Source organism: Pleurodeles waltl, chromosome 5, assembly GCF_031143425.1.
Source record: "Pleurodeles waltl isolate 20211129_DDA chromosome 5, aPleWal1.hap1.20221129, whole genome shotgun sequence".
NCBI classification, from domain to species: Eukaryota; Metazoa; Chordata; class Amphibia; order Caudata; family Salamandridae; genus Pleurodeles; species Pleurodeles waltl.
Genome location: NC_090444.1, coordinates 1,401,747,324 through 1,401,770,189, shown reverse-complemented (window position 1 = coordinate 1,401,770,189; position 22,866 = coordinate 1,401,747,324). Strand labels below are relative to the sequence as shown.

At 43.3% G+C, this 22,866-nt stretch overlaps 1 protein-coding gene across 3 annotated transcripts in view; it reads right to left on the bottom strand.

Moving 5' to 3' along the window:
- The window catches only part of COL12A1 (collagen type XII alpha 1 chain), a 307,200-nt gene extending 286,601 nt beyond the window's left edge, over positions 1-20,599 (bottom strand). For 2 of the 3 annotated variants that reach the window (XM_069235673.1, XM_069235672.1), the window contains exons 1-3: positions 20,381-20,599; positions 9,560-9,670; positions 104-220 (exon numbers count right to left, since the gene is read on the bottom strand). In XM_069235673.1, the coding sequence (XP_069091774.1) occupies positions 104-220; positions 9,560-9,632 (190 nt within the window). In that variant the 5' untranslated portion in view covers positions 9,633-9,670; positions 20,381-20,599. The remainder of the gene's footprint in view (positions 1-103; positions 221-9,559; positions 9,671-20,380) is intronic. The other variant, XM_069235674.1, reaches the window with a different exon arrangement.
- Between the last annotated feature and the right edge of the window lie 2,267 nt (positions 20,600-22,866).

The window sequence follows — 22,866 nt, the reverse complement described above, 5'->3', positions numbered from 1 at the left end:
TCTGGACAAACATTTGCGCACAACATGTAGTCAGGAGCCTCATTATATCAGATAACACACACATGTTGAAATTGCACTGCCAGATAGTGGCACATAAACATACCTGTTGTCGGGACTATGGTGATTTTGTAGCCCTCTATTGGTTCCGACGGTCGTTTCCATGACATCCGAACACTGTTTTCATTTATGATTTCAAATTTAAGATCTGAGGGTGGATCAACTACAAAAAAAGTTTTGTAAAAAAGGACTTGTTTATATAGTATCAGACACTACTACTGAAAAATAAAATTATAAATGTAAGCAAAGCTTACTGGTCGTGTCTTTGCATAAATTTGTTTCCAACAAGCATGCAGACATGTCTGTTGGAACAGGTATGAAACAAAAGCTCGACAATATCACAACACATCATGTTACAGAGGACACAACAGAACATTGGCTACTTGAGTTGCTGAGTCATTCGAGAATGACTAGCAGAATCAAGCAAGATAGAAACACAAATCTGAATATGGGGTAGGTGTACAGCGAGTTCAAAGAAAATCACCCATTGGGCAAACAGTTGACATGACAATGAAAGGGATGTGTGTGCATGCTGGGTGCAATCCGTACAAGTCATGCTAGCTCGAACCTGCTCACATTAATACTTAATAGGATAAAACACGAAGACAGCACTCCTACTCACAAGACATTAACAAATGTATACACTGTAGTCCATTACTGGAAAGTGCTTGCATACATTATGAACTGCTGAACCTAGCAACTTCTTCATGCTGAAAAAGTTGTTAGGCATGATACTTTGAGAAACCATGGCCTGCCCGAACACAAATTGCTAAAGTTGTCTCATTAAATGAGACTTGTGATCTGACTGAGGTACCAAAGAAGGAAATTTGACTTTGTTTTGACTTCTGTAGTTTAATTGATGTACAGTTAGGTTTTATTTATTATTGTATGAGTTTCTACTCTTTTCATAAATATGATTTTGAGCACCTCAGTACGCGTGAATTGATATAATGTAGGTATTAACTACATATTGCAAATATTTTACAAAAAACTGGCAGTTTTATGCAATCTGCAACTAATGTGCAACCAATGCTATTTTGCCAAATGAACTATTTGTTATATAGATATACAATATATGTAACACATGGTATATATTTGAATAAAAAACAAACAATGTCAAAGAAGATATTATTATTATTAAACAAAAGTGAGCCTTTACATTATTTTATGGGAAAGCAATGCATGTAAACACACACAGACTTAAGAATACATAAGTGTGCATGTGCTTAAAAAAACATACATTTGAGATTCTGCAAGGTATTTACACCAATATTAATAGTGTATTTTTAAGCAAAGGGATAAATACGCCTTCTTTATTGTTGGCAGTATCTTTTGGTATTTTACATTCTGTTTGCACCTTTAAAACTTCCAAAGTAGTACTTCAACATGAAAGTAACATTGTTGCAGCATGCGTTCATATACCCCATACAGGAAACAGCATTTTACTTTTAAAATGCTTGTATGTGGTTTCACAAAACAGTGGTTAATAATGGAAAAGACAATATCAGAGCATAATGACGAACATTTATTGTGATACCTTCAGCAAACAAAGAAAGAACACCTTTGGTCTGAACAAATAACTGAAACAAAACCAGGAAGACGAGTAGGAGTTGCTGACAAGGGTAACTTGAAAGGCCATGAGAACGTATGCTGGCAAGAAAGGTATTTTGCAGCATCATGCATGTTGGTATAGATGGGTAGATCTGAGAGTTTTACAGTGGGTTTAGGCTTCCATGTACACGGTTCGTTAAAGACAGACATTTCATAAATATTTTATAATGACATTCCTCTTTATATCATCGTGTCAAACATGCAAAATTGTACATCTACTAACTCGCTCTCAGTGGGTTGTAAATGCAAATATTTAGACCCTAACAAAGCGGTTAGTAAAGTAATTGCAAACAGACATGCCTTATGAAACTAAAACTGGTATCACAAGCAAGACACCAGATCAACACTTTCTTGTGGTCTAAGACATGCAGTGTGAATGTGTGTTTCTTGTTATCACTCTTCGGGAGTATGCACACATTTGTGTGTATGTCGCTGTACATTTGAAAGGTGCATGCATTGACTTACTCAAGTGTAAATATGTCTGTACGTGCATTCTTGTGCGTGAGTCAAATAAGATATAGTAATTTAGTACATATTCATGTATAATGACTCATCTGTTTGGTAAATTTATATTGTTAGAGAGAGATGGAGTGGATATTTAGTATAAACCATTCACAAATGTTATGAGTATAGCACACAACTCTATTTGTTAAAATACGTATGTAATCAATGTACATATATATGCATATATAAATGCATATATATAAAGAATATCATTATAAAATATTGTGTCAATTGCTCAGGACAAATTTAATGCAAAGGCAAACACCACCGGCCTGAGCATGCTTCATAAAAGAAATGAGTACATGGAAAGTATCAACACCAACCTTGTGGGTATATTGGCCTGATGCAGCAGAGACCTTAGGCTGTACCTGCTGTAGTGAATGAGCAGCAACAGCCCAACTTGTTGGTTTCCATGTGGTCGGATTCCAGAAAAACAGAAAAACTGACTGTGGGGAAAAAGTCTTTCACATTTTAAAGTATTTGCAATTCTTTAATGAACAATCAAGTGAGGCATGTTACAATGAAATGGAGGACATGCTCATTGTTTTCTTGCAGTCCGCTTTTTGAAACATGGAAAGTGCAATAAGTTCATCACGCTTTTGTCAAATAAGTAGAAATGATTTTGCAGTGAAAAATTGCACCAAAACATGTACAATGCCCTATTGGTAGGCACATTTGCTGAAATTACCTGGCGAGATAAATTCACATGTGAAATGTGCCTCAAATGAGTTGGTACCGGTAAAGCCCTAGCTAAAGGGAATACGAATGTTTGAGCTTCTTTTGAACAAAAATCGAAATTGGGTTATGTGTAATGTCTAGCACATACATGTACTATCCACATGAAATGGTCAAGAACATTTTCTTAAAAAGTTGAAAAAGAAAAAAGGAAACAGGTGTGAGCAGTGGGTGTATTGTTTAACATAGCTTCTCTTTGGGGCTCTTATTCTTTATAAAAGACCCTTCAACTTATTATTTTGAGACACCCAAATGATTTCTCTTCCTGCTAACATTTTCACTACTGAATGTGCTTGTGGTAGTTATGTACAAAATCATGATACAATAAATACAGTTTTTATAATGCATGATTGTATTTTGAGACATGTGGAATCTCTGTTAATAAGTATCTGTAGTTGTATTTAGGACACATTGATACTTTTTATTATGTAATTTGGACTTAACAGTGCCTTGGTTATGTGATGATCCTCGCATCCTTTCAGTAAAGCTAGATTAATCTTATCAGTGTGACTCAGTTCACAGGACAACGTTTTAAATAAATATACTTATGGGTTTGAAACCATAGTTTTTGTTTAACAATATCTCTTTAAATACTTTCTACTCAGTGAAACACGTGTTGACAACTTCAGTGTCTGTATGATTCTTAGGACTATGTGGCTGATTTAAGAGCCCCTAGCACCTCCTTGCGCAACATTAGCATAATTTTTTAATGCTAATGTGGCCCAACGAGACCAAAATCGCTGCACCAAATTTATAAAGTGGTGCAGTGCATACATTGTGCTACTTTGTAACCCTTTGCTCTACATTATGCCTGCGCCAGGCATAATGTATGCAAAGGGGGTGTTCCCCCATTAGGGAGGCCGAAAAAATGGCGCAAAGAAATCTAAGAGATTTCTGGCATTCATTTTTTTCAGCACTTTAAACGCTTGCTCAGAGCAGGCGTTAAAAGGAGGCACACCATTGTTTACAATGGGCTTTGTAGGATTAGCATTAACATTTTTATGCTAATCCTGCAAAGCTTTGAACTAGAGTCAACATTTTTTACGCTAGTTTCTTAACAACTGCCATGGTGCTCCATATCTACAGAATACATATTCTCTGTAAATAAGTATCTGTAGTTGTATTTAGGGCGCACTGATATTTTTTCATGATGGAATTTGGACTTAACAGTGCCTTGGTTATGTTATGATCCTTGTATCTTTGATACAACGCACACATGATGGCGTTAGGGGGTGCTAAAGAGCGCAAGAAAAGTGGTGCAGCACTGGGTGAAGCACCACTTTTTTCGTAAATTTGGCCCTATGTATTTTACTATGTACCTTATTCTCTAATGCTCATATTAACACAATTTTGAAATGCATGAATCTCTGAGTGAAATATGTTTGTACTTATGAACTATCTCTTTGTGTATTTCAATACAATCACAGATTATAAAAACAGTTTTTATTGTATTGCGATTTTGTACATAATTCCTGACTCCCCACAACCCATTGTATTTTGATTCAACATATATGTCGGATGGATAACTGACATAGTGAGTGAGTGAACAGGGCTGTTCACTCGGATTTTCCAGTGTTGTTTCTAAGTATATTTTTTAAAATATTAAGCTACCATAATATTTCAGCAAAATATTAGCACCATAATATTGACACAGTAAAAATACATAGGTTAGTGTAAGTTTACTTTTTACAACTCCATATATGTGTACTTTGACAAAATATATATCTTCAAGATAGGTTGTTGTGGAGTGATGAATAGTAAATCAGTAGTTAGCTATATCCACTTGCCGTCTCAATATTTTGGTTCTCAATCTTTTTCCCATTACATTATAATAGCTTCATATTCTGGAAGTTATATTCTGACATATACAACATGGTGGGGGAAGTGGAGAAAATGGAGACAGTATCATTTTGGTTGGGACCTATGGAGAGTAGGAGAAATAAAAGATACTCTATAGTAGACGTAATACTAATTGTGTGAATTCTGAAAGTGCTAATGGTATATTCTTCTGCGGACACTCATAAATATGACAGACCTTTAGATCTGTAACATCAATATTTTGAGGCCAACAAAATATTATACTACAACATCTTCTATGTTGCTTCTTTATTCATGCCTGATTAGCATGTTATCCCATTTTAAACAGGGAATGGATTGATTAGACTTACACGTATTGGCTTCACAATTGATATGGTATCATAATAATGTTGTCAGATTATCGTCCAACATAAATATTATTTACAAATATTGTGTTGTCCAATTGGATTTATTAATAGGAAATCAACACCCAATCTGATAATAGCTTTGTTAACAACGTATAAGATGTGATACTTATGCCAGATGATACTTATGTAGACAATATTCTGACATGAAACCATCAAAATGCAATACCATCTTTTCTTAAAAGAGGGCAGAAGCAGAGCATACATATCTCTATAGTTAAAGTGGTTGATATGTATCACAATAAATTTACAAAAATAAAGCAGGCAAGTGTGGGTGCATTTAACAAAGGGCAACTATGCAAAAAAAGATACAATTTGTATAGATTTATATTTGTCCATGAATATTGTTTTAGGAGGCACAAGATTAAAAATATACCATCTCATGTCATCAGAAAATGACGTGTGTCATTTGGCAAAGAAATGCACACACTAACAGTCAACATTATGTTTGATGTCTGCTGCTAGCTTTTGAGGACCAGAAATTGTAATATTTGTCCAGTCAATTGTCTTCTTCCTGATTCTCTAGAGTTTGAATATTGAGGAATGTGTGCATATGAAATCAAACTAGGTTAACCAAAATATTTCTAATCATATGGAGCTTTTATTAATATTTTTTTACTTTAACTTTCGATTTTAAAATGTACAGCTTTGAAGAATGTCACTTCACACACTTGTTATATTGTAACAGGCCAAATTGTTCGAAATGCATTGATGTCTGATTCTCTTAAGAGTAATCTTACTACAGGGTTTCAGTCTTGCATATGCCTATCCTCTATTTGTCACCAATTAGCTCTATGATACATTAGACTTGGCCAACATTATCCAACCACAATGTCAGAAAAAATGGGCTTAATAATATTGTGCGATGTAGAGCTAGGAATTTAAGGCCTGATTCACAAAAAGTTAACTTACACTTTTGTGTAAGATTGCGATTGTTTGCTCTTCATAAAGATATTTTAATACTAGTATCACCACAGCTGCCCTGACTTTTATATACGCAGATACTCTGCGGTTGTAAATATATGACTAATAAAATACCTTTATGAATAACAAGCAATAGTAAATTTACACAAAAGTATCGGTTTACCTTCCACAAAAATGTATGTTTACCTTTGTGAATCAGGCCTTTAGTTTTGTTAACATTTTTCCCGGAAAACTAAATATATTACTACACCAATAAACAAAAGTTAGTGTAGTCAAAAGTTCTGAATGTATTGATGCACTTCTCATGGTCAATTTAAAGTCAACATGCCCCTGATAAAATGGTAGCAAATATCTAAAAAAATCTAAAAAAAGTTGTAACACTTAATGAAGGTTTGTAAAGTCTAAACACAGCAGCATAGAGTAATCACTATAGGCACCATACTTTTCCAAACCCTTACTTATCAGACAATGATACTTAGCAAATGTCATTGTACAAAGTAAGGTGGATAATAAATATTAGATCACTTTGATCTAATAAAAAGAGAGGCCTCGGGACGTCACATTGCAGGTCAGACCATTGTCTGCAATGCAGATTCCATGTGGGTAATAACAAATTATTCCCTTCTGTACTGCCTAGAGAGAGCCTGCTAGTAGTGGCTCTCTGTATTGAATCTCTGGAAAGTTTCCTTCAGTAAGACCAGAGACATTGCAGGTCTATAGAAACCATATATCAATGAAGCCAACACTGAAAGTGAGACATATTTAAAAATAGATTATCTTGAGGAAGCTTTGTTGGGATGCAGATACTTGGCTGTACTTTTTGTACAACGTAACATGTACAATAATGTAAGAAAGATGTACTTTTCCCTACTTGGAATACTATTACGAATATAATATTCTTTGATGCTAGCAACAGCAGAGAACATATTTTGGCTGGCAGACTTGAATTCCATTTTCAGACAAAGGATTTCATTTAGTGTTTCGAGGGAACTGGAATTCCTTGAGTTTCCGGAAGATACACTAAATACATCTACTGAATTTACTCCAACACAGGTATATTCTTGTAGCTGAACTTCGGTAGATGAGTTCATTTTTCAAGTTTTGTGAAAATAATGAGCTATTTACCCAGCCAGATAATTACTGTTTCCCTTGAAACTGAAACCGAGTCTTAAAGTCTTCTTTCTGACACTTTCCAGTTACTCTGCCTAATCCCATCTTCAAGGTATTGGGTTTGGTTTTTACCTACTCATATCAAAGTACTGTGTCTTATATAAAAGTGACTAATTGTCTGTCTAGGAGCTGCAATCGGTAGGCTACCTCGAACCCAGGAAGAGATTTCCTATGCCTATGATTTTGAAGCAGATTTTTCTTGTCAGAGCATATCATGTTTAAGCACTTCTCTATCAAATAAGTTGACATTCATATTTACTAGTAAAATATTTTGCTACTCTGTATTTGTAGCACCCATTAAACGCACATATACTATATGGGAACGACCACAAATAATTATTGAAAATGAGAGGTGAAAAAGCTGAACCTTGCTATTCCATTGTCAATTTAAAAGAGGACAGCACTATGCTCTAGGATCTCCCTACGGTACATGATTGCACCAGTGACCTACTTTGCCATAGATTTCTGCGTTTATTTTTTTAGTAGGACAGGGTGGGTCGCATTGTTGAAGGTTGAGAACAAATCCAACAATACTGATATGGTGGGGCATACTTCTCAGCAACTTCCTGAACATCATAGGTGCCTTCTTCTTTACCTTAACTGAACAGGGTAGTTGAGATATTTTTGTGAAATTCTTATCAATTATAGACTGTTTCACTAGTGGATATACCAGGGCACATTGTGACTCCAAAAATGTGAATGATGCAATGGTAATCACACAAAATAGATGGTTAACTGTGACCTATTTTGCTTTCCTTTTCATTTTGGAAGAAAGGAAAAGGTCTCCCTGGAATCTTCTTGGCTTTGAAGTCAAAAAGTCACTTACAATCGAATCTCAGGCCTGAAACTGATCTAATGTAACCAATGGTATTGCCAGTTTAGTTACCTCTTCTATTATTTAACGGTCTAATGCAAGATTATTGATCAGGATTGCCTGGGTTCTGGGTGGAATCATCCTCATCCCTGTATTCCTCCATCCCTTTGAATATACTTCTTCCAGTATAATCACATACATAAGCACTTACGGGGAGTGCAGCAAATGTGCATCTTCAAATGCTTAAGTCCAGGGTAGAAGTATTTAAATCTTCCTGTACATCCCCATGTGTTTGAAGGGTTACTTCCCCTTTCCAGCCCTCAAAATGGAATTACTTCTCCCCTGGACAGATTAAATCTTTTACCGTTGTCAGACTAGGAAACTATTGGCAAAGGCTTTGTGAAAAGCCACAAGTGTCCCCATCCTGTAACATCCACTACTTGCTCCTGAGCATATGCTTACTTACACTTACAATTTTGCCATCGCATTTTAAGTGCAACTGAATTGATTTGTATCAGCAAAGCGAACTATTCCTGGTTCTGTGAATTTGGAATGTGATTTTGCACTTATTAACCAGTAGCGTAGCAAGGATGCCATTGGACCTGGTGCAAGGAAGAAATATTGCCGCTTTGACGCCTACTAGGGTAATAAAATACAGCAATCATGAGGGTTCAATGCGCTCTGGGCTCTACTGCCACTGTGTATGCTGCACCAATAGTAACTATTCCCCGGTGTCAACAGCGCTATCTGTAAACTGTATTGCTCTGAGGTGTAGAAACATTTGCAGTTTTTGCCATAACATTAGAGCCCTTTCACTACCCAGGCACCCACTGAGAGGCATTATTGCAGTCAACAACACGTAGCATCTGAAGATAGTGCTCTGTTCCTCATAAAAGGGATGCCTCCTGGGCATCCTGGAAACTAGTAAAGATCTGTGCCAAACTCCAGCAAGGTGCAGATCCTTCAACAAAACACAGGACCACAAAGAACAGAGTTGGAATATTTTATTTCAATGTCATACAAAATACAGTGAGAGCACTCTGTTTGTATCCGCACACAACAAATGAAGGCAAATTGGTGCTGGGAAGGCGTGTGTGCCAGACCTGAAGGCTGTGGAGATTACTTTAATGTTTTGTGCCTGCACAGGCAGGTTCTTGTTCCTCAGCACTGTGCCCTTCAGCCTGCAGATGAGCTGGCAGGCCCCCTCAGCATCACATAAAATCTACCCAACCCTCCCTTAAGGGCTTTATGCGAGCAACAACTCAGAGGGACAAGTACGCATTTGATAGAGATCACAAATCACCAAAAACAATAAAAAATGAAAGTAGATCAGGATTTGACAAAAAGACAAACGCCTGAAGGACAGAATGGCGTTTATTTCCAACAGAGACAGGAAGAAAACAATCACTGGGCTAGAAAGAAAGAGAGGGAGAGAGAAAGAGGGAGAGAAAAAGTCAGTTCTGCACCATCTCTGACAAGGAGCATGGAAGGACAGGGTTAGAGAGAGGGGTGTAGAAGTTACCTTCTGCCTCTATGGAAGCCAGCAGCAGAGCTGCACATAGAGTAGCCACTGCCGAGGACAGCCTGATCTTCATCTCTCTGGCCCTCACGGATCACAACCACATGAATGGATCTGCAATAAGAATAAGAGCGCACACTGAGAGAAAGAGGACTGTAGCCATTCTACCTAATACAAGACAGCAAAGGCGATGGAGAGGCAGATGTGCAATCTTGATGTTGACTTAAATTGCTCTTTTTTCAATTTCCTAATATATTCTTGCTTGTGGAACCGGTATTTTACCTCATCCACCACCACGCCAAACCAAACAAAATACATCGCAAATTTAGAAACTTGAAAACTCACTCTCTTGCTACTCAGACATTTTGGCCTCATCCTGATTGTGGCCAAGAAAGATAGTCCAGAGAGTTAAGGGCCCACAGCTAACATTTGAATGTGATGTGCATGTCACAAATTCAAATCTTGGTAAGGGTAACTCATGTTTCCATTCCACTAAGGTTGACAAATTCAGCATCTTTTAACTTGTAGTACCTATCATTGACACTGCTTAGGAACAGAAAATATTGGTTATTAAGTGCTTTATAAAAACACATTTATTATATTTATTTAAGGTTTCAATTACAAAATCAAATATGTAAATTTGATGGTATTTATCCCTATTGGCACACAAAGTGTAGGGATGATTTAACAAGTAGAACAATACCAAAGAGACCCAAAACCTTGCAAGTTTTTACACCCACGATTGACATTTGATCTCAGGTTCTGGATCCAGATCCACAGTCTACAGTGTCTTTGGCTTACACCCATTAATTTACTTAATATAAGGTTGTGAATACATTGCTAACTAACTGTGGGGTAAAGCCTGTCAGTGCCAAACCTCCTAGTAAAACTCAAGTATTTCCATCTCAATTACCTACAATGAGCCACTTTGCAATTTCTCTGATCTCCTTGTCTTCTAGTTTTACGAATTTGATACAATTCCCCCTAAGATGGCCACTGTGTTTATCATTTTAATTTGCCCACTAACGATGATGATGCTTATATGACAATAATTTATATTGTGGATAATCTTCAAAGCTCTTGCTTGACTCCATTGATCCTCCATAGTCCTCTCAATTCTAGGAAACATTTAAGAGGTTCCCTCAGCCTAAACACATGCCATAATTAGACAGACCTTAATAACTTTTGATTCTTCATCCAATGTGCAGTGTAAAATGTATTCAATTATTAAGACATTAAAGGTATGCCGCTGAGAGTCTTTGGTGATCCAAGTTAAATTAGATGAATGTCTCATTGCCAGTTATGACCTATAGAGATGTGTGGCACAATGGTTAGAGCAGCAGACCGTGAAGCAGAGATCCGGCCCAGGACCAGGGTTCAAGTCCCACCTCAGCAGGTCTTGGGCTCAATTCCCTTGGACCAGATAATTCTGGCCTCTGTGCCTGGTCTAACTAATGGGTCCCACTCTGGGCAATAGCTTGTTTAATCTCCACAAAGGCCCCAACAGTGCTTGGATGCCTGGCTTCACCCTGGGGGTGCCCAGGAGTAGGCACCTCACAAGGAAAAGCCGGGGGGGGGGGGGTCCATAGCAGTATGCATACAGTGCCTTGAGACCCTCACAGGTGAGTAGTGTGCTATACAAGTGTGAAGTTTACAGTTTTTACATAAATAGTCAAAAGTAATGCATAAATAGTATTCTTAAGCTTGTCCACCTAGCAAACGTTTTCCAACAGTTACTGTGGCATTATTATAATAGAATACTGTCCCTTGATCAGATTAAATTTGCAGCTATCAATCAAGTAATCTTGTAAACCTTCCTTTGAGCCTAAAATGTACTTCGAACTTCATTGGGTTTTGTTATTGTCAGTAAAAGGGGTGTGCTGACACAGTTCTTTTAAGCCCAAATCCTGCATCATTTCTTTTAATGCCAATCTGACTCTTCCAGTGACAATGACTGGTTGCCTTTGATTATTTATAACTAATAGAACTACTGGAGATTACCTCAGTACTACTCAATACATTACCTCTATTGGGTACAGCTATATGGTGCTACAGCAGAATTACAAGTGGATTACCACTGCTCAGATTTTTGAAGCCTTATCCCTTATCTTGCAATTTGGAAGTTGTATTCAGGATATTGTTTTCAATTTGGCAACTTTTCAAGAAACTACATATTGATCAATAAATCCTGTGGTATGGGATCAAAGCCTAGGACTTATCAGCTATGCAGTAGATACTGCAATACTATAGAAATAATTTAAGTGCAGCTTTATTTCCTGGATTATTCGAAAATGGCAATCTCTGTTGCCTCCTTCTCCATAATACCGTTCCCTTTACTTTATATGCCAAACCAAACTGTTCTATGAGAATCCATCTCTGATAATTCACCAACATCTGACCAGTATGTTGCATAAAATTCCCAGGACCCTTCACTCTATTGCTAGAATGTCCCTATTCAAAATTCAACATTGTCAGACCCCAGGGCCTTGATGCCCTGGTAGTACCACGCATTCCCTGTCTGTTGTTCAAGGTACACACAACATTGTCAGACCCCAGGGCCTTGATGCCCTGGTAGTACCACGCATTCCCTGTCTGTTGTTCAAGGTACACCGGTAAGGCCTGCTCATCTTTATGGATTTTCCAAAAGATGGCAGTTGGTCAATGATGACTTTCAGACCATCTCGATCTTAAAGAAATGAAGCAACGTGCAATTTCTCAAATGGGAGTTTGTGTCTTCTGAGCTGTCACCTAGATACTACCAATTCTAGCTGAGTGTGGAGGCAAGAAAACAGTTGGTATCATCAATATTCAAGGGTTAGAGAGTTTCACTAGAAACATAAATGTGTACAGCAAGTTAAGTTTCACAGAAAAATAAAGACTGGTGTTGGGTCGAGGGTTGCAATTAGTCACATGAAGAAAATAGAGTCTGTTGCCCTCAATCCAGAGGGATTAAGACCACAATTCAAGAAATATCTTATACTTTAAGTGGAAAATAGTCACAACTCTGAGCATAGCTGCCATATTTTTAATATAACAGTAGTTGTACTTCAAAGCAGGGCTAGAGTGGCTTTAATGTGAAAGTACCAGCGCTTCTATGACAACTTACTATATTTTTAGACAATGCTACTGCTTTGCAGAAGGGCTACTACAATTTTAATGGAATATAGCTGAAACTTGGCATTAGACCAGCTAGAGTTGTAACTGGACAGTATCCACATTTCCCAGCAAATTTTGCTATTTTCTTAGTTGGGGTTGACTGGTACTTGTAAGACTTCTCATTAGATTAATGGATTTACTGAGAATTTTGGTGTGCCACTTGCGAATCCCAGCTCTCAGTCCAAGTGAAAACATCTGTTTGGCTAATCTACGGGTCTAAGGTTGAATTTCTATGCAATAGCTATGTGGGTTAATGCCTCTGCTGCAAAGCTCTAGTTTAACTGCAGATAATGGGTGAGACAGCTTGAAGTGTTAATGTGCCTGGCTTGGGATTTGGTTTATAACACGCAAATGGTACATTTAAATCTATTTAGACCCCAAGTTAAAGTTTACTCTGAAACAGAGATGCAGGACTTTCAGTGGGAGAGTGGCAGCACTTCTCAACCACACTGGCCGCACACCTAATCCCTCATTATGAATGGTTCAGGAAATGGACTGATATTTCCCTAACCCTGGAGTTACTGACACAGGATTATCGATAACATAGGGACAGGGGGATATGTAGCCCACTATATATTGGATGCTGAGGGGGCCACAAAGAATTAAGGAATTACAGGGGAAATGTGAATTTCTGGGTCCAATTCCCCTGGCAATTTTTCATTTTGACCATATTTTCACCTGTAGACCTTGTCTGCTTTAAGGGGGAAAGTACACAGATCAGCTATTACCTGACCAAAGAAATGAAACGAACACTTGTAATGAGAACCGTAGTACGGTGTTACCTGTCCTACTCAGAGCAGTTACACTAGTAGTACAATGGCACTGGCATGTCTAAGCACGGTGGGTATACGATATTAAAAAACAACTTCACCAAAGCCTTTCAACGAGGCTGCTGTACTTTTAAATGTACAATAGAAGTGCTACTTTGGAAACCTCAGAGCAAGGGATTACAGGTAAACAGCGTGGAGTCTGCAGCCTGTTCTTACTTTTCTAAGTGGGCATTACTGCCCATCTCTCTTTCACTCAAACATGGCTGCATAATCACTGTTCCGACGTAAGAATTAACATGATTGATGGTATTTCTAAAACGATGTTATTTTTGTCTCCATTCCTTCCAAACTCTGACATCGATAAAAAAAAACATTAAGGAACTATGTAGTGATTAGTGTTTTCCAGTCACACTCGTAGCGCCATCACCCCGCCCAAAAAAACATGAAAATGTACGAGGGTTACTAAACAAGAAAAAACACAATCCCTTTTACACTGCGTGTGTGTGACTCTCCAATTCAGATTATCAATGGGTAATTCGCTGTGAAATCTCCAGCCTTTCAAATGCTCCTCCCCCCCCCCACACACACACCATCTATGGATTCAAATGCTGAACAGAAAGCGATGCTCCAGCGCTTCTCAAAGAGAGGTCACCCTAAAAACACACCTAAAATGTCTTACTCCATTCCACGGGACCAGGGCATAAGTGGGCAAGAGCGGCGACCAGCTCACGCGCCACGCCTGTTTGGACTTCCAGGCAGCAGCTCTGCCATCAAGGTAATCTAGACTCTCCTTACAATGTAATCCATATGATGTACAACATGAAAAAAAGTTCATTTTTTTCCCGAGTATTGATGCTCTAAAAATGTCTGACAGAGCAAACCCCGTTTTTATTAACTGCGCAAAATAATCGTTTTTAGTGTTGACTTCCTTACTCTAGATAGCTCTTTCTCCAAAATGTGATCGGTCACTTCATGTGCTGTTTTTCCTACTCACCAGTGTCGGTCACGACTGGTTGCTGTGCGGTACTGTTTGGAAATGAGATTACTGAGGTCAAGAACATGGGCGTTACATTTTACAAGACTTTCGAGGCTGTCAGCAAAATGTCTGCCCACCTCTTGTGATCCAGTATTTTCTTAGGGCAGAACAGGAATGTAGCCAGAGGATGCTGCACTTTACTTCTCATACAAATAGGGACATAGCTTTTCTAGGGAGCAATGTCATCCTAAGGATTTTTGGGGTTCCCTTTGAAATGTATTACCCATGTCCTGCTAATTCAAGTCCGCATTATGAAAAACAAAGATTCAGGAACAGGGTCACACAAAAACACTAAGACCCAAATCTAAGAGGGCCTAGCGCCTCCTTCCACCGCATTAGTGTCATTTTTTATGACGCTAATGTGGCTCAATGAGACCAAATTCCCCGTGCCATATTTACAAAGGGAGCAATGCATTCATTGCGCCACTTTGAAACCCTTTGTACCAGAGATAATGTATGCAAGAAAGGGGCGTTCTCCCATTAGGGGGACTGCAAAAATGGCGCAGCTTTTTGCGGCATTTAATGCCTGCACAGAGCAAGCAGTAAAAGGAGGCAGACCATTATTTATAATGGGCCTCCATATACTTTGCAGGATTAGTGCCAATATTTTTGATGCTAATCCTGTAAAGTACAATAGCATAAAAAATGGTGACGCTATTGTCCCTAACCTGCGCCATGCTGTGCATTTGTTTAATACGTGCACACATGGTGGTGTAAGGGAGGGCACCAAGGGGCACATAAAAAGGTTTCCCTTAAAATGACACTATGCACAGGAAAACCGAGGCAGAGGTATGGCTAGGCAGAGGGGAGAGAGGTTAAGTTACAGAAAAAGACAAGAGTGAGACGGAGTGAAAGCGCACTTTCCACGGGTGGGAGGGCGTTCTTGGAAGGTGGAGGCCCTGGGCAGTTGCCCACTTCGCTCATGCCTTAACACGGCTCTGCGAGGAAGTCCAGGTGTGCCACAAACCCCTCGGTGAATCCACACAGGGACCACAAATGATTTAGGCAAACTAATGGAATATGGGTCCCATGTCTAACTGCAAAGTACTCTTCATCTTGCGTTGAATGCATTTCAATGGCAATGTCTTGAAAGCTATGCACCGTTGCTGTCTGGTCTAAAGTACTTAGGCCTGTGCTCCTAAAGGTTGTGCGTCGGACTGTGATGGTCACACGCCAACGAAGCAGACCTTTCCTGTAGTGACTGGAGCGCCGCCACAGCGGTCTCTGCAGCTCAGTAGCAGCGGAAGTGGCTCCCGGTGGCTACTTCATAGTATGTGTCACCTTCTGCTGAGGAGAGCTTGAGGCTTCTCGAACAACAATGGTGATTTAGTATGCTGCCAAATATGGCTGCCTTGAATTTACACTTGTCAACTGTGGCTGTTTTCTGAAATTGTCGGCCCTCCTGCGCCCTCCATGGAGAGGCGAGAGGCTCAATCCAAGGCCCCGGTTAGGAAGAAGGCGCCTTGGCCTGCACTGCAAGATCCTGCGCAGTAACCACTATCAGGTCTGTGCTTAGATTGCTGACGCACTTTAAATGCGCATATTCCACAGGCTGTAAACAATGACCTGGACAGCCTCTCCAAGTTCATTGCCACGAATGTATGTTGACCTGCAGCCACAGAGGTTGTTTGGGGTCGAAGCTTTGTCAGTGCACCACACCACGGTCAAAAAACTGACGAACTGTTAAGGGCCTCAGACGGATTCTAGTAGATGCGGGTGATTTATCTCGATATTTGGACAACTCTTTACTCGTGGTACGTCAGTTTTCACCAAGGAACTCAGTCAAGGCATGTTATTCTCGCAAGCCCTCTCGAGTAATTGTTCTGTCCCTCCACTGGTAATGTAGCTACGGTCCCACTGTTTGACATGTAACATGTCACATTATTGGCCGCTGCTGGGTACCGTGCACACTGCCACCCTTAGTCTGATTGTGCATTGAGATGGGATCTGGCTGGGCGCGGTACGCAGCGGATGTGCAGTGGGATGGGATGCGGTTGGGCGCTGTACACAGTGGACGTGCAGTGGGAAGGGATATGGCTGGGCACAGTGGACGTGCAGTGGATGAGTTGCGGCTGGGAGCAGTGCACAGGGAACGCGCAGTGGGATGGGATGCTGCTGGGCGCTGTGCACAGTGGACGTGCAGTGGGATGAGTTGCGGCTGGGTGCAGTGCACAGTGGACGTGCAGTGGGATGGGATACGGCTGGGCGCAGTGCACAGGGAACGCGCAGTGGGATGGGATGCTGCTGGGCGCTGTGCACAGGGGACGCGCAGTGGGATGGGATACGGCTGGGCGCAGTGCACACTCCTGACCCGCTGTCCGTTGGTCTGGATACGCCTGGCTGTGCGCTGTGATGGGATACAGGTGGTCGGTCGCCAGGCACACAGCTGCTTCAGGCCCGGTTAAGCATCGGGATAGAAAAAGGTCAGCTGTGGTGACCATATCACTCAGGTCATTGCTGACAGGGTCTCCTGTCCTGAACTTGATTTGACATGCCTTATTCTAATTAGCCCAATGGAAGCACACGAGACTACAATAAAACTCTTGAACTGGAAACAGTGCTCGTAATGACCTCTGAATGGAGATGCTCACGCTAAGGTCGGCGCCGCTCACAGAGCAGCACCAGACCCGGCCGTGCATTGAGGTGGGATGCGGATTGTTGCCATGCACACAACAGCTCCTACCTGGCCGTGCACCGGAACGGCATGCGACAGGGTAGGCCAAGGGCACCCAGCAGCTCCTAGCCCGGAAGAGTATCGGGATAGAATCATGTCAGCACAATGCACATAGCTGCTCTATTCCCGGCATTTCACTCGGGTGGGATACAGCTCTAGGGGCTGCGCACTGGGGTGGTGTCCGTGCACACAGCATCTCCAGGGGCTGCGCACTGAGGTGAGATATAGCCGTGCACACAGGAGCTTCGGGCCCGGCAGTGCACTGGGCCGCAGTGTACAGAGCAGCTCCAGGAACTGCGCACTGAGGTGGGATACCATAGGCCCCATGGCATACAGCTGCTCAGCTGCCCGCCTGTGCACTGACATGGGATGCACCGGGCCTCCGTGCACCCAAGAGCTGTTCCGGGCCCGTCAGTGCACTGGGATGGGATACAGCGGGCCTCCGTGCACACCGGAGCTGCTCCGGGCCCGTCTGTGCACTTGGATGGGATACACCGGGCCTCCGTGCACACAGGAGTTGCTCCGGGCCCGTCAGCGCACTGGGGTGGGATACAGCGGGCCTCCGTGCACACAGGAGTTGCTCCGGGCCCGTCAGTGCACTGGGGTGGGATACAGCGGGCCTCCGTGCACACGGGAGCTGCTGGCCTGGATTTGCACTAAGCGCTGCTGTTGCTGAAGCTAGTCTCCGGGCGCCGAGCCGCGCGTATGCTTCTAATTAACAGAGCTCCGGGAGCGGCCATGAGCTCAGGCAACATAAATCTGCAGTCCTGACTGATCGCACAGGAGCGCTGCCAAGAGCTCCCGGGGCACAGCTCTGGGCCACAGCATGCTCTCTAGGGGGTCTCTGTCGGTTTCCAGTCTGGGGCTCTCTGGTCCCTCCTTGACATCGAAGTCTGGAGCCCTTTTCCGCCTCAGCCCCCACCTGCTTCCAGCGTCTTTGTATCTATGGGAAATGTTATGAGTGGGGAGGGAACACCGTGCGACGTTATCTATGTTCTGCTGGGTCGAGCGAGCGTGCTTCTGGTGCCCTGACATGGTGCAGGAGCACAAGGAGGGAGAGGTTAGCTTCGCCTGTAGCTGCGATATTCTGCACACCGTGTGTGCCCTGCCCTCCGCCACGCCCTGCCTCCGCCACACCCTGCCGGCAGAGATAGGAACTGCACTGCTGTTCGGCCGTCCAGAAAGAGAGGGGCATCTTACACGCATACATCAGCGATCTGGGTCGCTCAGTGGTTTCAAACGTTTTAATGCTGCACCTTCCCCAGTGGCAAAAAACATCGCCCCACTCAGAAATGTTCACAATGATTCAAATAAGATGGCAATGTTTAAATACGTCTAGACGTATTTGTTGATTGCAGTTAAATTCTGTTACATTTTCAAAAATGTAATAAATTATTTTCTGCTTAAAACAAACCACAGTTTTCTGCATAATGCTTGTTTTGTCTAGACCCTGGCGCTCCCCTTACCATGGGATCACTTGAGTCCCCCCAGTTTGAAGACCCCTGGGTAGTTGGCCGGGGTGGGAAGTCACTCGGTGCACTATGTAAGCGGACGACCAGATGGCAGGCATGCAGGACTCCAGCAGGCTGTAAGGCGGCGTTGCTGGAGCGTTCAACCTGTTGCCTTTAGGAACCGGTATGGATTGACACACTGCAACACATTTTATCAATCGGATGTGCCCTTAACCCCGCATATGTGTCTTAAACGATGCGGCCTCTTAGGTATCTTCAAAGGACGAGCAACAGCTGGATTGCATATGTTCCCCGAGCGCGCACTGCCACCTTTCGGCGCACTCACTAGTAAGCAACCGTGGATGGACCTTAATGCGCTGTGCTTTGTTAAGAAAGTTTCCTCCCGAGCTCTGGACTCCCTGCGCTGCACTTATTGCTTTGAATAAACAGGCGGTGTTACCAGAGTCAAGGGCAGCGGTGCGACTGCTTTACCCCAGCATTATCATTACCACAGCTTCTTTGTAGAATGGCCACAGCATCTCCACCACGCTGATCGCGGACATCTTTACCACAGCATCACCACAGCTTTTAAGTGCTGCCAGCTCTGCGGAAGCCCGAACTTGAGGGAATACATGACCGCGCAGCCACAGCGCCTACCACGCCGTCAGACTACCTGGTAACTGTACGTCCACAGCTGGCAGACAGCCGCCAGGCCCAGTGTGCGCAGGCAACACGCGGGGCTGGAGCGCTGATCCCAGTGGCCCATGGACCCACTGCACCCCCAGCCCCTCTCCCAGGGCGGCGCACCAATAAGCAGAGGTGCCCGCGGGAGGCACTTTTTCCACCCTGGGAGGGTGCGGGATTCCCAATGCAAACCCTCAGTCAGTTAACAGAGACTGTGCGAGCTGCAGCATCACAGCCACTGCAGCGGAGGTACCGCTGCGTCACCGTACCACAACATACCTAACGCCTTACAAAAACATCCCTTCGCACTCGCGTATAGAGTTGCTGGTACTTTGCCCACAGCCGCCCCAGTGCTCTTCTAAAGGAAGCAGACCTGCCTGAGTGCTGCCCTGGTACCTCTGCCGCCACCGCCCCCCACAGCCCTCCCCCTCCGCCTCCGATGCTCAGTCCTGTCTCCGTCTTCTGATCTATGGAGAGACGAGCAGACAGACCGGCCAGCTGCGTCACTCCTCCGCTCGGAAGCGACGTGCTTCCGTTTACCCATTTCAGACCCTAACCCAATTCGCTTTTAACATTTCGCTTCTGTTGCCGAGTGGCACGGTGCACGCCTGTCTCGAACTTTTATACCGTCTACCTGACATTTAGACTGTGAAAAAATATATCTTCCGAGCAATGTGTCTGGCGTTCTGCCTATTGGGATACCTATCTATGCAGGACAGTATTTATTTCTCCTTTCCACAGGTGCCTTCGTGTTTTGTAATCTACAATTGATTACGAATAACTATTTTTTTTGTTAACGTCTGTCCGTACAGCCAGGTATCTTAAACTGTGTGTTTCTCCGTATTAGTTTAATCCTATAGCAGTTGTTTTGTCTATCAAAAAATATATAAAATAAATATATGCATCTTTCCCTGACTGGAACCTATCAATCTATCTATCTATCCCAGTGCATGCAATCATTCCTGTGATCCTAGACGTTGTGGGTGTGAGTGATGAGTCTACTGGGATACCCCACCCCTGGCTAGAATCCCTTCGATTTGCCGGTGCTGCTACCTGAGATGTGATGTTGGTTGCAGGACCAGTCCTCCCTTTCTCGAGGTCCCCTCCTTGCAAGGGCAGCTCAGCAGAAAGCCAGTGCTGAGGTGCGCAGGGTCCGTCTGGGCTGTGCAGCGCCTCCTGTCTGTCCCAAGTGTGATGTGCCCTGGAAGTCTTCCTCTCTCCGAGTGGGAAGCTCCTCTCCCAATCTGCTCCTTAATAGAGGGCTGTGCCGGCCGTCGGAAGCTCTTACGAAACGGCACTAGGGTAGGTGGACCTGGGTGATGTAGCGCTCTGAGGGGGAGGGGCACTTTGTGGAAAGCGCTAGGCATGCCTCCCGGCATTCTTACGCCATGATGTGCACCCTCTGTCGTGCGGGAAGGGGTGGGGGCTTTGTGTCTCCCCTGTGTGTGTGGAGGGGGGATTGGTTACGACAGGACGATGGGCTCGAGGCCCATGGCAAAGAATAGCTTTTCAAGGGGGAGGGGGAGGGATGCTTCGAGGAGGGAGAGGGGATGAAAAAAAGCCTGAGTGGAAACATCTCACCCACTGTGTGCAGCCTCAGCTTTTTCAAGGTTTCCATTAAGTAACTGTCTGCATATTTCTTTGACTCCCTCCCCGAACCCCCCCCCCCCACTTCCCCAGACCCGTTCGCTCTCACTCTTTCTATATGATGTGCCGTGAGTGCAACTTGTACAGAAGCGGACCAACTCTAAGGAAAGCGTTGAGCCCGACGTGCCCTTCACGATCGTCCCTGACCTGTCAGAGAGTTGAGTACATTCTGGGGACATGAGGGAAGCTGCCCTCCCTCCAACAGCTAACCGGGGGGTGGGGGGACTAATGCACCTCTCACTGAGATATACTTTGTAAACTGCCTGTTTCCAGCTAGCACTCCCTAGGGCGCCTCTCCGTTTTTAGGCAAAACGCTCAAAATGTTTAGCTTTAAAAATCGATTCCTACTAAAGAAAAATACAGATTTCACCAAGGCAGAGCAGTTCGTGAACCACACCTCGATACTCCCGTCCAAACACTTGCATTGATGCATTGAGTGTAGACTGGGACCGCCGTGCCTCAGCGCTGCCGGAAGCTGCGCGAGGGGCTGTCAGCAAGCACTGTGCCTGCTCCGACTCGTGAAAGTTGCCAGACGTATCGGGGTCCCAGGGGGTCTGAGGAGGAGAGGACCGCAGAGAGTGTGCCTGATCTGACACGGCCTCTCGTCTCGTGAAATGGAGAGCAGTCTGCACGAGGCTTGAAGGTCACAGGGGGTCTGAGGAGGACAGGACCTGAGGAAAGCATACCAATGACATGACAACTTCGGGGACATGCGTCACCGCGCACACAGTACACAGGCTCTCGGGACTGGATATGGGGGGGAGGACGGGGTGGGTTACCTCATTGTACTAAACTGTGAGCCGACTCTCCTAGCCGACTGAAAATCTTTTTTCCACTGAAAGTGCGTCGGAAATTATCCTTCTATTGTACACAACTCTTGGGCGTTATAAATTGGTTTAAAGTTTCTAAAACTCTCGTTTTTTTAGCACACAAACTATCCGCACAGTGACTCCCCAACACTCCTGTGAATTAATCCATTCAGTTATCTCAGTAAATCAATTCATTGTCCAATTGCCCACTCAACAGATCAATTACTGATTTCAACAGAGGAATCTGCAGTTCAGTAAACATCCCACACCTCAACAATCACGTACAGCTCAAAGAACCACCCACTGGGAAACACCCGCATCTCAGTGAAAAACTTCACCCCACCATCAACAAGGCACCCGCACAACTCACTAAACCACCCAATAGCTCAGTCCACCCTAAAAACTTAAAAACCGCCCACAGCTCAATAGACCAACGAACGGCTCCACTAACTAATTCACATACGACCAACCAACCTTCAAACAACTCAAAAACATCTCAGGTGCTCACTGACCTTCCAAATATCACTGTCACATCGCAACGACTCCTTCACACACATCTCATTAAAACCCCACAAGTCATCGAACCCCGACCTCCATGATCATAAATACACAGCGCACAATGGCCAACCCCATGATTCAGTGACCCCCAAGCGACTCAGCAAACTAGGTCACTTCGCAAGTTGTTACCGCTCAACCAACTTCACCATAGCCCAACTCGATGAACCCTTCACACACAGCTCAATGTACAGCAAAACAAAGCAACGAAAACTTCACACAGAGAACAGTGGACGTCCTTCATCTCAATCAAAATATCCCTCATCAACTCAAGAATCCACAATGCAAGGAACAGCTCCCAGCTCAGTGAACAACTCATTGATTCAATGATCACCCAGCAAAAGCAACGTCATGTCGCAAGGACTTGCTGCAGTTCAACCAATCAAATCACACTACAGCTCGGCTTGATGAACCCTTCACACACAGCTCAAAGTAGGCACCACTGCAGGTCCAACTCTCCACACGGAGATCAGTGAACTACCTACTGCTCAATGAACCCCTCCCCATCAACCTCAGGACCCGACATTA